General features: G+C 31.8%; 2 protein-coding genes across 2 annotated transcripts; both read left to right on the forward strand.

The window, feature by feature from the left end:
- Positions 1-1706: 1706 nt before the first annotated feature.
- On the forward strand, positions 1707-7697 carry LOC142605348 (phenylcoumaran benzylic ether reductase Pyrc5-like). Its single transcript, XM_075776808.1, has 5 exons — positions 1707-1965; positions 2345-2479; positions 5773-6010; positions 6298-6501; positions 7056-7697. Exons 1-5 carry the CDS (start codon positions 1783-1785, stop codon positions 7220-7222), a joined length of 927 nt encoding a protein of 308 aa, XP_075632923.1. The 5' UTR covers positions 1707-1782; the 3' UTR covers positions 7223-7697.
- A 1796-nt stretch (positions 7698-9493) lies between these two features.
- Positions 9494-13595, forward strand: LOC142644610 (phenylcoumaran benzylic ether reductase Pyrc5-like). Its single transcript, XM_075819192.1, has 5 exons — positions 9494-9721; positions 10199-10333; positions 11835-12072; positions 12502-12705; positions 13243-13595. Exons 1-5 carry the CDS (start codon positions 9539-9541, stop codon positions 13407-13409), a joined length of 927 nt encoding a protein of 308 aa, XP_075675307.1. The 5' UTR covers positions 9494-9538; the 3' UTR covers positions 13410-13595.
- The last annotated feature ends 3041 nt before the right edge of the window (positions 13596-16636 follow it).

Genomic DNA, 16636 nt, shown 5'->3' on the forward strand with positions numbered 1-16636 from the left:
AAGGGTTTTCCTCTGTAGCTATTAAAGAATTTTTACTTCTATTGTCAATATTATCAATAGCAGTGCTTAGAATTTGGCTTAGTTAATAACTGTTAAATATATATAAGGCTTAATTCCTAGTCAAGCCTCTAGTCTAATCCTACTTGGTGGCTATTAAAGAAATCCTAATTCTATTTGTATTGAAAGTCTTGTAATCTTATTAGTCTAGGTTTTAGCCTCCTATAAATAATACATCATGCTTAATAATAAAGATGTAGTTATTAAGGGTTTTCCTCTGTAGATGTAGATTGTCAAACCTAATCATGTAATTCTGTCTCATGCTTTTGCTTTGCCTCTTCACATTATTTGACTTCTTTCTGCATTCGCTTTGCCTCTTCACATTATTTTATTTCTTTTTTTTTCCTGTTTTCACTTGGTATCAAAGATGTGATTTACTTTTTCTAGTAAGAACAATATGAATTGGAGAGTTAGACAGATCTTAATTTTCAAATCTTGCTCAAGAGGAACAATGTATTTTAATATTGAATTAGAACAACTAATGCTAGTTAATTTATGATGAGGACCGCCAACTTTGAAGTACAACGTGAAGATGTAATTGTGGTTTACTTGTCTATTATTAGTAGACACTAAAGTTTATACATGTTCGAGTGACATGATAGAATTTCATCTTACGTTTTTCACTTTATGATAATTGCTCTTTCTATCATATCTATCAAAAAAGTTAATATATGTCTGTGCAAGAGCAATGCTTTTCTTTTGTTTGTATGAAGAACATATAAGTCTCCATTGTTGGTGTAAGCTATATTCAATCCCAACGGTTTTAGTACAACACCAAAACACTTCATAAAATAAACAAAACCAATACTAATTATGCTGCTCTTCTGTCTCCTTCCCCCCCCCCCCCCCCACAAAAAAAAATGTTAATGGGATTATCTAAGGTGACAGACAAAACAGTCAATTTTTAACTTTTTTTTTTTTTTTTTAAAGATTCATCGTATGATTTGTTTCACATCAAATAATCCTATTACAATTTTAATGGAGGTAATAATTAAGGATGAAATTAGGTTGCTTTTTAAAGTTATAGGACCAAATTTATTTTTATCGGATCAAATTAATAATTTAACAACGATAACAACAACAAACAAAATTTTAGTCCCAAAATTTTGAGATCAACCATGAATTCTCGACAAATTAGTTAGGGTTGATTGTATATCTATCAATTGTACTCATGCAAAAATTTGGACCCTATCTACCACTTGACAGTTCATCAGCTTTGTGTTGGGGTTAGTTTATTTTATCGTTAATTCTGTTTGAACAATGCCTATTGTTAAAAATACCATAGAAAATGTTGAGATTTTTTTTTAATTAAAAAAAATTTCTTTTAATGTGGAGGCCGGTAAAATAACTGCCATATTTGCTTTAAGCCTTCAACTAGGGAAGAAAAAAAAAAAAAAAAAAAAAAACTTTAGGAGATTATAATTTCTTAATTAAGCCCATAAACTACTACATTTTTTTTTTCCTAAAAACAACCAATAAACTACCTTTGTTACTAACAAGTAACAACTATCATAATAGTTGACCTTCGGTTCTGCCCAATCAAAAGGGCATTCCCGTCATCGAGAAAGCTGAAACAGTCAGGCTCAAAAACAGTTGAAACACAAAACTCTCTAACTATATATAATGTTAAGGGAATATTACTCTCAAACTCAAACTGCCACCGAGACTCTCTCTCTCTCTTTCTCTCTCTGTGACATAATATTGTCTGCACAAAGACAAATTCCAATGGAGGCAAAAAGCAAGGTCTTGATCATTGGAGGAACTGGGTACTTCGGAAAATTCATGGTTGAGGCCAGTGCTAAGTCTGGTCATCCTACATTTGCTTTTGTCCGAGAATCCACTCTCAGTAATCCTGCTAAGACCAAAATCATCCACAAATTTGTCGCCTTAGGCATCAGCTTTCTATTTGTACGTAAACATCAACAAGTTTCATACCTTTTCAATGTTATATATGAAACCAAGTTTTAGTGGTGGAGGTAATAACGTGGGTTCTAGTTACCCCATTAAAGTATCTCATGAATAAAAATCTGGAATTTGAACCCCACTTACAACAAAAACCAATTATTGTCTTTGGCTTAACAATAAAGAGCAATTATCATTGTTGAAATTTTATCATATCTATCAAAAAACTTTTAAAAGTCTCCTGTCATAGAATAATGAATTCAGTTTCATGATAGCTTTCTTACTAATCATGATATGGTTGGTTCAAAATAGTAATATGTAAGCAAGTCTTGAGCTACAAGTCATTTGTTTAACGTTGTTGTGGTATTACATGTTAAATGTGCAGGGAGATTTGTATGATCATAGGAGTTTAGTGAGGGCAATAAAGGAGGTGGATGTGGTGATTTCTACGGTTGGTCACCATCTGTTGGCCGATCAAGATAAGATCATTGCTGCAATTAAAGAAGCTGGTAATGTTAAGGTAATTTATAAGTAATAACCCCTCCTTGATTCTGTGTAATTATTTCTTTTCTAACTATTATTTTGATTTCATTCTTAGACTATTGATTTATTATTATTATTAGATAGTTGGGGGAAGGGGGATTTGAACCCTAGACGTCTTGTTGGAAATATCATGAGGTACTAGTTGAATTACAAAGCTCTTGGCCTATTAATTATGATAATTTGGTCACAAAGTTATGAAAATGGTTTGATGTTAGCCTTACTCCCATTCACCATTGAGGTTAACTATCGAAATCATACATATTGTACACTGTTGGAACTCTTTGGTCTTGTGTAATAAGATCTCACTAGATTTGTAAAGTAATTTTATGAAAATCACTTGGTTTCTAAAATAAAATTGGCGACAATAGTAATATTGAACTGCTTTCAAAACTTCAGAAACTAAATTAATATAAGTGATAGTTTAGGGACAAAATTGAACTTTAACACATAATTCACGGATAAAAATAGTGCTTTGCCCCTTCTTTGCCTCCATAATTGTTTCCTTTTTTTTTTTTTTGGTATCTAATTATAACATATGTATTAACCAAAGAAAATGATATCAAATGAAGAGCAATGGTTTGTGAAGCTTGAATAGCCTAAAAGAAAAAGGAAATAACAATACAGTTTTTGGTGGAAATTAAGAAGTTATGTGAGAGTTGGGTAACTTTATTTTGCATAGGAATTAATTGATTGCTCTAATAACACAGAACACCTTGTTAATCAAAAGAAGAATAATACTTCTTGACATAAAAGAAAGTGAAAAATGTGGACTTTGATTTTAAGGGTTCTAGTCTTTATACATTTGATATTTGGTTGTGATTTTTTTTTCTTGGTCATGAATCTTTTATTCAGTGATACTAGTTTTTACCACTTTCTATTAACCTTTTCATACATATTTATTCAAATTCAACCCAACAATAAAGCCCTGTGTTGAGTTTCTAATAGAGGATGAGGCGCTCTGTTTAATTAACTATTAAAAGAAAAAGAAGGGCGCCACTTTACTAATTTACTATGGAGCAAAATTGCAGCGGACTAATAAGATTCATGTTTAGAAAAATAAGAAAGAACATTGCACAGATTTTATTTAGTTTTTTAGAGGTTTTATTCTTCATATTGATAAAACTAAAATTTTCCCATAATATAATATTTTCCCCTCCCATCATCTGTGCCCATTAACTGATTGTGCAATGAGAATATGTTGTTGGATTTTCTTCCAAAACCATTAGGCTTTTTATTAAGTAATATGAATCTTTCTCTCTCTCTCTCTCTCTCTCTCTCTATATATATATATATATATATATATATATATATATAAGTTGAAGGTAGTATTTATTGTTGCTACACTCCTGTTGAGCTACATTAGTGGCCACATCATCTACATATTTCCCATTTCTCCCCACTACTTCCAACCATAATTTTCCTTTTACCTTTTCATCTCTCCACTGCTCTCAACCTTAATATCCCTCTTCATATATCCCTTCCTCTTCCTTTTATTTTGGCTCTTTTTATCTCAATTCTATTACTATAAATATGTCATTCTCACTCCCATTTTATACCTATTTTCTCACATGATAAAGGCTATGTCATTCTCACTCCCATTTTATACATATTTTCTCACATGATAAAGGCTATTACTCTCTCTCTCTCTCTCTCTCTCTCTCTCATGTTTTATTTTTGTGTGAATTTTTCATTTTTTGTTTCTCTACTTTAGATTGATGAATTTATATATTTTTTAAAATTTTACTTTGAGTTGATACAATTTGGTTTTGTGTTTTTAAGCCATTATCTTTTTTCTTTTCTATGATTGTTAAATGTTATTCTATTACATATAAAGATAGTTTACAGAATATAATATTATTCTATTATATAGTATGGCTTGCATAATTTGGTGTTTAACTTATGACTATATTTTTTATTTAACACTTTTTCTTTTCATTTTATTTTCAATTTCTCTCCCGAAAAATGTGATTATTCTCTCTCTCTCTCTACACACACACACACACACACACACACACACATATATATATTATTTATTCTTTTTTGCAACTTTACCTTAGGTTGATGAATCATTGTATTATATTTATAATACTATTTTGGGTTAATACGATTTGGTAGTATGTTTGATTTTTTAAAGTTTTCCATCACAGGTCTTCTCTCTCCCTCTTTTGGCTTTTGTTTGATTTTTTTTTGACATAATACTTAGTTATTTTGGAAGTGAGATTTTGAATTTATATCAAAATATAATATTGGTTATGTATTTGAATGTGTCTATTAACTATTAAAACTGCCCAAGATGAATATGCGTAGACAATGTTTTTGTTTTAAATTTTCATTGATTTATTATTTAGTTATAACATCAAAATTAAAGTAGATGAACATGTCAAGTTAAAATTGTCTAAAGATGAATTTGTAAACCCAATATATTTATATATTTAACATTGTCAAAAAATTAAAAGTAAAACATAAAAAAAAATAATGATATGGCCAATGATGTGAGGGATGAGAAGATACGACCAATGACGTGGGGGATGAAAAGACTCAATAGGAGTATAATGACAAAAATGTGATACGAAGATCCACTTCAAGGCAATTAAATCTTAATAAATGAAAGCGTATGTAGTAAAAAAAAAAAAATTGTTAGATCACACTCTCTTTATGTGGTTATACAAATTATTTTCTTTTCAATTTTAGACATAAAGTTTACTTTTTTTCCTAAATATTATTTTAAATATTAACTTTTTAACATTGTATAGTCTCTTAGAAATATCTAAGAAATATGCAGTTCTAATCTCATGTATCTATATTAGTAAACAAAACCCAATCAATAGTTCGAAATTACTCCTACAATAAGAAAAATTATAAATATAATAATCTCTTTTTAAGAGAATGAAAATTTTGAATAATATATTTGAAACTCAAACAGTTTAGTTGTATAGGAAAAACAAATTAGGAAAATAGTACAATAACATAATTTATTAAAATATGGACTACCTAAAAAATGAATAATATCAATCAAAAAAATCCAAATAATAAAATGATTATATATTTTTTGAGATAGATAAATAAAAAATAATTGTAAAAATTGTTTAATTTTTTGGAAAAACAAATTATTTTCCATAAAGTTTAGAGAACAGATTATATATTATACTATAACTAAAATATAATTATCTATTTTCACGCATCACGTGGATCTACGACTAACTTCTATTATTGTAATAACCTGACTAAATGAATTACATGGCTCATTGTGAAAATGCTTTTCATTATCAGAGATTCTTGCCTTCAGAGTTTGGAAATGATGCAGATCGTATGCATGCAGTTGATCCTTTAAGATCAACATATTTTATTAAGGCTAGAATGCGTCGAATGATTGAGGTTGAGAAAATTCCTTACACCATTGTGTCTTCCAACTTATTTGCTAGCTACTTCCTCCCCACTTTGGCACAAACTGGAGCCTCAGGACCCCCCAGAGAAAAAGTTGTTATCTTAGGGGATGGAAATCTAAAAGGTACAAGCACATTTATCCTTCATAATGTTATGAATTAAATTGACTTCTTTATGGTTTTTCTTCATATTTGTCATTTGATCACAGTAGTACTTCTAAGAGATTTCTGGAAAGGACATGGAACTCATGTAATAATGTTTATTTTTTATTCCCATTGGCATCCCCAGTGCCTAAGTTGCTCATACTTCTCAATACCCCACTTTGCATATGGATAAGTTGAAATTGTATTGCATATTTAACAAAATGGAAAGAAAATAACAAGTTTATTTTTTTAATTAAAAAATCTGCAGCAATTTTTAACAGAGAAGAGGACATTGGCATCTATACTATGAGAGCTGTGGATGATCCAAGAACCTTGAACAAAATTCTCTACATCAAACCTCCTGCCAACATCTACTCATTCAATGATCTTGTGTCTTTGTGGGAGAAAAAGATTGGTAAAACCCTTGAGAGAATCTATGTTCCAGAGGAGCAACTTCTAAAGAACATTAAAGGTTAGTGAGAAATATCTCTTCATAAATTAGGATTTTAAAAGTGGAAAAGAAAAGAACCTATGGTTTATTTGGATAGATTTATTAAAAAATGGGGATTTGGGTTTCAAATTTTAGTTTAAATGGCTAGAATAGAGTATGAAATTGCAAATTATTTTCTATTGATGGAAATTTATGAATGAGCTCGAGCTTCATTAATATATGGATTTGATGATTAGGTGTAAGAAGTCATTTCAAATCCATAATATCACAAATATTTTAGTTTGAGCTCAATCTCCAAAACTTGAATCATCATTTGTTCTTACATGGATATCAAGCAATTGTTCTTCAAATCCTCAAATCCAAATGTAACTCTAATGATTTTGGGAATGAATACCAGGCATGTGTAGTTTGGTTCTCAGAGTTTCAAAATTACAAGTTTCTTTAATGTTCAGCAACATTAATTCCCAGTTGAATTGCTCAACTTGGAAGCTATTGAAGTATATTTAGTTGGCTCGGAATGCTGGCAAGGGTGCAAGTGTTTTAACATATGTCTGCTTCTTTTGTTGTTCTTACAGAGGCCTCACCTCCACTGAATGTGATCTTATCAGTTTATCATTCTGTCTTTGTGAAAGGAGATCAAACAAACTTTGAAATTGATCCATCGCTTGGAGTGGAAGCTTCACAGCTTTATCCTGATGTTAAATACATTTCAGTGGATGAGTTTATCAATCAGTTTGTCTAAGAGCCAAACTTTTCTATTATTAATCTTCTAAAGAGTTTCACTATCTTATTGGATAATAAAGTAGGTTGTTTTTGGCCGGGAGAGAAGGAGAAGATAGTTGCTGCTGTCTGTATATGGAAAATTGGTGCTTGCCTCTTTGTGTGCCTACTTTGGTTGATTCTGTGGAAAATGTTGGGTTACCTTGTTGATATAACCCAAATGGAAATCAATGAATACTGCCTCCTTTCACTTCTTCTTTAGATTCTGGTTCCCATGTTGCTTGGAACTCTAGACATGTTTGTGCCAGTCTTGAGCTGTCATAAGTCCGTAACATAGGGATGTGGTTAAGAACTTTGTGCATTGTATAAGTACAAGGTGTAAAATAGGCTTGAAATGTTAGCCCAAGATTGATCAGGACTCTTCTCATGAATGACAGCAACTTAAGGCTTGCTGTTGACAATGTTATATATTGGACCAAGTTATAGATTTTTCTTAATCAATAGCCTTGTAATTCTGTCATTCTCTCATGAAAGAAGAGGTTTTGGGATTTGACCCCTACAGGATTTGTAGGGGAGAGGGATAAAGTCATAAAACAAAAAGAATGCTATTAGAGCAAAATTTAGCTTGTCATTCTGTAAAAATGTCTAATCATTGATACAAAGTAGAATATGTCACACAAAAATCATATACGTGACTATTTTAGAGAAGTCCAGCAATACAAATTGTGACCCTGTGACCTATGCCCAACAACTGGTATCTGGTAAGAATATTGTTAACTAATTACATGGCCAGTTCCAAACAGTGGATACCAACAACCGCAAATTAAAAAAGAAAAAGAAAAAGTGTGCAACATAAATTCAAGGAAATTTATAAAAGTATGCAAATAAATAGTCTCAATATATGTATTAAAGATGATAATAGTATCCCTAAAAAAATGCTATTAGTATGCTTAAACAAAACAAATATGGAATAAAAATAAGAAGAGAATGAGGGGCACATCCCATCTGCCTTCTCTACTTGAAGAACACAGATCCATCTAGGGAACCTCTTGCTGGATGTGTTGCGAAAGATTTCCCGGTCGCTGTCATCTCTGTTCGTCTTGCAGCTCAAAAATCTTATGCAACATTCCATAAAGCTCCAAATTGAGCAGCATTAGAAAAAAATTCTTATTATCAAATGCAAGTGGCCTTTATATAGTCTTTTAATTTGTTCAAGTGACCACACATTATGATATATATTCTGTATTCTTCTGAGTTGGACTTTTATTGTATTAGTTGACGCAAAATTTATGGTTTCTTTCTCTATAAAATACTAACTGCACTGGATAATGTATTAGCGATGCTTCAGGTAATCAATAAAAATTGCACTGATATATATGAGCTTTAGATAGTGACTGCTTCACTATGCATGTGATTTGAATATTACAGATTTCCAAAGTTTGCACCAAATTACTTCAAACCCTACCATCTCCACAAACATTTGGCTCATGAATGTTTCTTTACTAAGCAACTTTGTTTACCATAAAACATGTTATGCCTTGTAACTTTTGCAAACAAATGCAACTTGACTCCAAGCAACCCCTTTATCAACTACACATCTAAACCCAAATTGATAGGATTATCTAAGGTGACAGTAGGAGCAGTTCTTTTTTTATTTTTTATTTTTTCAAGATTTGAAGTATGACTTGTTTCACATCAAATGGTCCTATTAGAGTTTCGGGAATAATTAAGGATGAAATTAGGTTGCTTATAAAAGTTATAAGACCAAATTGAATTTTATCTACCAGTTAAAGGATCCATATAATAATTTTTGACAAAATAAGCTGGCTAATTTTTTTTCCCTCTTTTCATTTTAAGGGGGTTTTTTCCCCAAATAAAAATAATCTTGGACTAGAAGAGAAGGAAAATAATATTAATTTAAAAGATTGTACCTAAAGTAGAGTTCTAAGTAACCACAACTTCTGCCACAATTTTGATGTAGGCATGTAGTGGATTGTGAGTTGTTATTTATTATTTTTATAAGGATCCATCACGTACAATATGCTGTGTCAAACTTGTAACAAAGGTTGTGTCCGCAGATTTGCACAATAAATTTAAATAATAAATTAAGAAAAAAGCTTAGTCAATCCCCCACCAAACCAATAACTATCATAATCACAAGGTAATTTCCCTCATTGAGAAGCAGAAACGGTCAAAACTCAAAACACAAAACTCTCCAACTATAATATAAAGCTAAAAGCAGTACCTTCCTAGCTCAATCCTCTCAAAGTCTTCTTAAAACTGAGAATCCCTATTGTCTGCAGTTTAATATTATTAAAGTGGGTTCCAAACAATTCCAATGGCTGCAAAAAGCAAGATCTTGGTCATTGGAGGAACTGGGTACATTGGAAAATTCATAGTTGAAGCCAGTGCCAAGGCTGGCCATCCTACTTTTGTTCTTGTCCGAGAATGCTCCCTCTCTAACCATGCTAAATCCAAAATCATCCACCATTTAATCACCTTAGGAGCCTTCTTTGTCTTTGTACGTAAGCTTCAACATCTTTCATACATTTTCAATGTTATTACTTACGTATATAGTAATATAAGACCATGTTTTTGTGGTGGTGTTGATGATTAGGACCCCATATGATTGCAATCCAAAAATAGTATTAATGTTGGTTTTAGTTGGCTCAACTGTCAAATCTTTTGTCATAGAATAATTAATGAATTGGGTTCCAAATCCAATCCTGCTCTTATAAAAATAAATGCCCTCTTTACTAATCATGACATCGTAGGTTTTTTATTTTATTTTTATTTTTAATTTTATTATTATTATTATTATTCTATAATTACAATGGGGGAGATGAATTTTGAACTCTGGATTTCGTTATTGGAAACACAATCGGTTCAAATAATAATAATAATAATAATAATAATAATAATAATAAGTGAGTGAGTGAGACTCGTGCTACAAGTTGTTTGGTTAATGTTGCTATGGTGTTACATGTTTAATATGCAGGGAGATTTGTATGATCATGGGAGTTTGGTGAGGGCAATAAAGGAGGTGGATGTGGTGATTTCTGCGATTAGTTACCTTAATTTGGCCGATCAAGATAAGATCATTGCTGCTATTAAAGAAGCTGGTAATGTTAAGGTAATATGGGTAATAACCATTCCTTGATTTTAGATAATAATTTCTTTTCTAACTGTTATTTTAATTTCATTCCTAAACTATTGATTGTATTAATTTTTTTCTTTGAGAATCCAAAACCAGAAGCAATTTATTAATTCAACAGAGAACGTCTGTCATGAAATACAAAATAATAGACATTCTCAGGAATGTTCTCAACCCAAATCTGAGGGTACAACAAAAATTTAGAGTTTCTTGCTAACTTATCAGCAACTCTATTACCTTCTCGACAAATATGAGAGAAAAAACTGGAACTCTATCTAAATCATACAAATTGTGCATCATTTGAATTCTATCGTCTTATATTAATTAGATATTACTGGATATGTAAAGTAATTTTACAAAAATCACTGGATTTCTAAATAAAAAGTGGGGGCAAGAGTAACTGTTTCAAAAATTCAGGAACTAGATTTACGTAAGTGGCAGTTTAGGGACAATAGTTTAGGTCCGAAAATGAACTTTGCCACATAATTCAAGGATAAAAATAGTGATTTTTCCATTCTTTACCTCCACAATTTTTTTTTCAAATTTTTTTCCTAGTATCTAATTTTGCATGTATATTGACCAAAGAATAGAAAAAGTGAACTCTAAGAACTCTCTAAGAATTAATTGACTGCTTTAAGAACTCTGAATACATTGTTAATGAAAAGAAGAATAATAAACCACCGCTCTCCCTTGGTGCGGTGGCCACTTTACAAGTATAAATGTTTGTGGGGTGTGGGGAGAAAGGGCCGGGGTTCAAGTCTCCAGGAGAGAGTAGAAATTCTATTTTGTATATATAAAAAATAATAATAATAACTCCTGACATAAAAATAAAGTAAAAAAAATGTGGATTTTGATTTTAGAGTCCTAGTGATTATATATTTGGTATTTGGTTGTTATTTTCTTCTCTTAGTGATGAATCTTTTAGGCAGTGATACTGGTCTTTACCACATAGTAGACAGTGAGTTGCATTCTATTAACCTTTTTCATACATATTCAAATACAACCCAACAATACAGCCATGTGTTGAGTTTCTAATGGAGGATCAGGCACTCTGTTTAATTAACTATCAAAAGAAAAAGAAGGGCACCATTTTAGTTTATTATTATTGAGCAAAATTGTAAGGACTACTAAGATTCATGTATAATTAAATAAGAAAGAAAGAAAATTGGACTGATCTTATGTAAAGCATAATTTTTATAGCTTTTTTTTTTCCTCATCTTAGTTTTTTTTTTTTTTTTTTTGAGCATGATCTTGTTATGTGATTTTTTTTTTCTTTCTATAATGTAATATTTTCCCCTCCCATCATTTGAACCATTAACTGGCAGTGCAATGAGTATTCATTGTTGTATTATGGCTCCAAAACCAGAAGACTTTCTCTCATGTACTATGAACTTCTATTAATGTGCTAACCTGACTAAATGCATAGAGTTGGAAGTCTTTGAATTATATGGCTTATTGTGAAAATGCTTTTCATTGTCAGAGATTCTTTCCTTCAGAGTTTGGAAATGATTCAGAGCGTTGCCAAGCAGTTGATCCTATAAAAACAATATCTGCCATTAAGTTTAAAATTCATCAAATCATTGCAGCTGAGAAAATTCCTTACACCATTGTGTGTTCCCACTGTTTTTCTGGCTTCCACCTCCCCACTTTGGCACAAACTGGAGCCTCTGGACCCCCCAGAGAAAGAGTCATTATCTTAGGGGATGGAAATCCAAAAGGTACAAGAACATTTTTCATTCATAATTTTATTATGAAATTAAATTAACTTCTTCATGGGTTTTCTTTATAATAGTTTCAAGAGATTCCTGGAAAGGACATGGAACACATGTAATAATGTTTACTTTTGATACACATTGTTTTCCCACAATCTAATCCTACTTGACTAAAGGACTTCACAAGATTTAGTTTTTGAACTGCCATATGGAAAAAATTGACTGCTCAAAGACTCTGTCTTAACACGAAGCAACTGGAGTACAAATTAGTCTAGATGTGAAGCAACTGGCAGGCATCCTCATTGCCTAAGTTGCTCATACTTTTCAATGCAGGCCCCCACTTTGTATATGGATAAAGTTGAAAATGTGTTGTATATTTAACAAAATGGAAAGCGAATGACAATTTTTTTTATCTTTAATTAAAAAAATCTGCAGCAATTTTTAACAGGGAAGAGGACATTGGCACCTATACTATCAGAGCTGTGGATGATCCAAGAACCTTGAACAAAACTCTCTACATCAGACCTCCTGGAAACACCTGCTCATTCAATGAACTTGTGTCTTTGTGGGAGAAGAAGATTGGCAAAACCCTCAAGAGAATCTATCTTCCAGAGGAACAACTTCTAAAGAACATTAAAGGTTAGTGAGAAATATCTCTTCATAAATTTTAGGATTTATAAGGGGAAAAGAAAAGAATCTGTGGTTCGTTTTGAAAAGAAAGATTTAAAAATGAGGATCTGGATTTCAAATTTTAGTTTAAATGACTTGAATAGGGTATGAAATAGCAAATTATTTTCTATTGATGAAAACTTATGAATGGAATTCAGCTTCAGTGATTTGAAATCCATAATATCGCAAGTGTTTTTGATTGAGCAAAATCTCCAAAACCTAAATCATCATCTGTTCTTTAATTTATATCAAGCAATTTAGACAAAAAATTGTTCTTCAAATCGTCAAATCTAAAGGTTATCCTAATGATTTTGGGAATGAATACGAGACGTGTAATTTAGTTCTTGGAGTTTCAAAATTACCAATAAGTTTCTTTGATGTTCAGCAACATTAATTCTCAGTTGAATTGCTTGAACTTGGAAGTGATTGAAGTATATTTAATTGACTAAATGATGGCAAGAGTGCAAGTGTTTTAACATTGGTTTGTTTCTTTTGTTATTCTTACAGAAACCTCACCTCCAATTAATTTGTACTTAGCACTTTATCACACTGTCTTCGTGAAGGGAGATCAAACCAACTTTGAAATTGAGCCATCATTTGGAGTGGAAGCCACACAGCTATATCCTGATGTAAAATACACTCCAGTGGATGAGTTCCTCAATCATTTTGTCTAAGAGCCAAACTTTGCTATTGTTAATCTTCTAAATCGAGTTTCACCATCTTATTGGATAATTAAGTAGGTTGTCTGGCTGGGAGAGATGTAGAAGATAGTTGATGCTGTCTCAGGTTGTGTGATTGAAAGTGGGTGCTTGCCTCTTTGAGTGCCTACTTTGGTTGATTCTGTAGAAGTGTTGGGTTGGGTTTGTATGTTGAAATAATCCGAATGGAAGTCAATGAATATTGCCTTGTTTTTCTTCTTTGGATCCTGGTTTCCATGTTGCTTGGCGGCTTGGCACATGTTTGTGCCAGTCTTGAGCTGCCATAAGTCCATAACACAGGAATTTGACTTTATGCATTTAATAAGTACAGGGCCTAAAATTGGCTTGAAATGTTAGCCTTAGATTGATCAGACTCTCATGGATAACAGCAACTGAAGGCATGCTGTTGAGAAAGTTATAGATTAGACCAAGTTATCAGGCCAATTTTGAGATGACTAAAAACAGCCATCATTTATGCCTTGTTTAATTAAGACAATAAGATGATTTGGAAACTGGTAAAAAATTTATCAAAATCTGTGAAACCACCAGAGTAACCTTTCAGGTGAATTAGCAATATTTCACCACTGTTCTGGAAGTATCAAGGTGCTGTTCTAAAAAATTGTACATAGTTGGAAAAGTTAAAAAATGGTTTTTCTTCATCAATAGCCTCGTAGTTCTGGCATTGGCATTCTCTCATTAAAGAAGAGGTTTAGGATTTGACCAGTACAGGATTTTTAGAATTGAGAGATGAAATCATAAAATAAAAAATCAGTTAGGCTATCTACCTTTAAATTTAATGGTAAAGGCGACTGTAAAGCACAAGATGATGCTATTAGAGCAAAATATAGTTTGTCATTCTGCAAATGTCTCTGCAATACAAACTAGAACAAGTCAAACAAAAATCAAGTACGTTGCTATAGGAGTTCCAGCAATAAACATTGTGACCCTGAGGCTTATGCCCAACAGCTGGTTGCTAGTATATAAGAATATTGTTAACCAGTTATATGGCCAGTTCCAAACAGTGAAAACTAGCAACCACAAATGAAGATACAAATTGAAAAAAGTTGACAACATAAATTCAAGGAAATTATAGAAATATACAAACAAAAAGTCTCAATACATGTTTTAAAGATGCTAATATTTTCTCTAAAAAAAATGCTAATAGTATGCATAACCAAAACAAATATGGAATGAAAATAAGAAGAGAACGAGGGGCATATACATATCCCAACTGCACTAGAAGATGTATTAGAAATGCTTTGCGTAATCAACAAATTGCACTGATATATTTATGATCTTTAGATTTGTGACCATCCTCACTGGCTCATTACGCATTTGATCTGAATATAACAGATTTCCAAATTTTGCACCAACTTACTGCTACCCCTACCACCTCAACAAATACCTTCACTTCTTATTCTTTCTTTTTTGTCAGTATGACTGTATTATATCTGCATTATTACATTTGTCTCGTGAATGTACTGTTTCTTTACTACTCAACCTTTTGTAGCATAAAACATGCTATGCCTTGACATTGTTGTATGCCATATTCACTTGACTAGAAATTTAGCACGACCAGTTTATCAATTACACTTATAAACACAAATTGATATTTGGTTGTCTGCATTTTATATTGTCTTTAGGGTAAATTACTATTTTGGTCCTTAACATTTATATTAATTGCCAATTTTGTTCCTAACATTTCAAATGTGTCAGATGTGGAACTACTATGTCCTGCAAAGACTCACTGGATCTCGCCAAAAGTGGTCGAGATCTTACTGGAACAGCAGCATACAGTGGAGAACGACAAAGATCGGAGAAGGTAGAAGTGATTTGTTAGTCGGATTAGGCTCGACAGCATGCATTAGAACCACATCGTGTTGATCTGAGGTGGCAATTAATGGCCACCTCAACAATTGAGATTATCGAAAGGGAACAAATTCAAACTATAACTAACATTATAGGATCAAGTCAAAATTTTGAAACTTTAGGCAGCAAAAAAAAAAAAAAAAAAAAAAATTACCACAAATTTTAAGGTTGTAATTTACAATTTTATAAAATTTAACATGAAATTTAGTATTCATATTAAGGGGGAAAAAAGCAATCAAACGTTGGAAATTTAAAATATAAAATTTAAAATAAAAAAAGTTATACTATAGTGTAACATTGTAAAGAATTGTACAAACACTAACTAGATTCTAATTGTTATAGATAGGGGTGTTCATCAAACCGCATAAACCGTACAAACCGCAAAAATTGTACCAAAATCACCCGTAAAATGGCATAATTGCACCGCACTGCAAGTAATAGTGCACTGCACCATACCGCATGGTGCAGTGCAATTTGCGGTTTTACAATAAGAAAACTGCACAAACCGCACCGCACCACATCCTCTCTATATATTAATATATTTAATTATTTTTAGTATTATATATTATTAATAGTTTAATAACCCTAGTTTTCAAAAAAAAAAAAAGGTTTGATAACTCTAGCAAGTGTTGATTAGGAAAGCTAGTCCAAAATAAAGAAAAACTAGCTCAATAGTTTAAAACTTGGACCAAAACAAAGGGAAAAATTAGTTTTGGGTTGGGTAAAAAAAGCCCAAAATTTAAAAAATATACCAACTTCAAATTTTTCAAACCGCATTTTACACACTGCACTCCATATGTGACCGCAAAAATGAGGTGCGGTGTGGTTATGGTTTTGGCAAAACTTTAAACCGTATCGCATCATACCGCATCGCACATGTGACCGCAAAAATAAGGTGCGGTGCAGTTTTGGTTTTAGCTACACCGCACCGCATAGTGCAGTGCTAAAAATGATCCAAAACCGCACCGCACCGCGAACACCCCTAGTTATAGACATTGTTGATCTCATCTATATAATATCTAAAGTTGAGTTGTATAATTTATTGTTAATATGTTTTTGTTAGAGTCACATTAGCATAGCATCTTGGTCTATTTCAGTTTACTTAAGTCCATTTCAGTCCATTTGATCCACTTCGGCGATGCTTTGGAAATGGAGGTCTGTGTAGAAAGACGAGTCACTTCATTGACAGTTATATCACATTCTCAACTTAATGTTGGTAAATTCTTGATAAAATTACATTTTTCTTATGTAATTAAAGTCTTTTATATATATATATATATATTTTTTTTTTTCTAATATAAGTGATGAACTTACTTATATTTGCCTCTCTTTAG

Source organism: Castanea sativa, chromosome 7 (genome assembly GCF_040712315.1).
Source record: "Castanea sativa cultivar Marrone di Chiusa Pesio chromosome 7, ASM4071231v1".
Classification (NCBI taxonomy): Eukaryota; Viridiplantae; Streptophyta; class Magnoliopsida; order Fagales; family Fagaceae; genus Castanea; species Castanea sativa.

Bases quoted from the DNA above. Each gene is read 5' to 3' on its own strand.
- LOC142605348 (XM_075776808.1), top strand. From the start codon at position 1,783: ATGGAGGCAAAAAGCAAGGTCTTGATCATTGGAGGAACTGGGTACTTC. The intron at 1,966-2,344 runs GTACGTAAACAT...TTAAATGTGCAG, and splicing joins TAGGCATCAGCTTTCTATTT to GGAGATTTGTATGATCATAG. The intron at 6,011-6,297 runs GTACAAGCACAT...AAAAATCTGCAG, and splicing joins AGGGGATGGAAATCTAAAAG to CAATTTTTAACAGAGAAGAG.
- LOC142644610 (XM_075819192.1), top strand. From the start codon at position 9,539: ATGGCTGCAAAAAGCAAGATCTTGGTCATTGGAGGAACTGGGTACATT. The intron at 9,722-10,198 runs GTACGTAAGCTT...TTTAATATGCAG, and splicing joins TAGGAGCCTTCTTTGTCTTT to GGAGATTTGTATGATCATGG. The intron at 12,706-13,242 runs GTTAGTGAGAAA...TTATTCTTACAG, and splicing joins ACTTCTAAAGAACATTAAAG to AAACCTCACCTCCAATTAAT.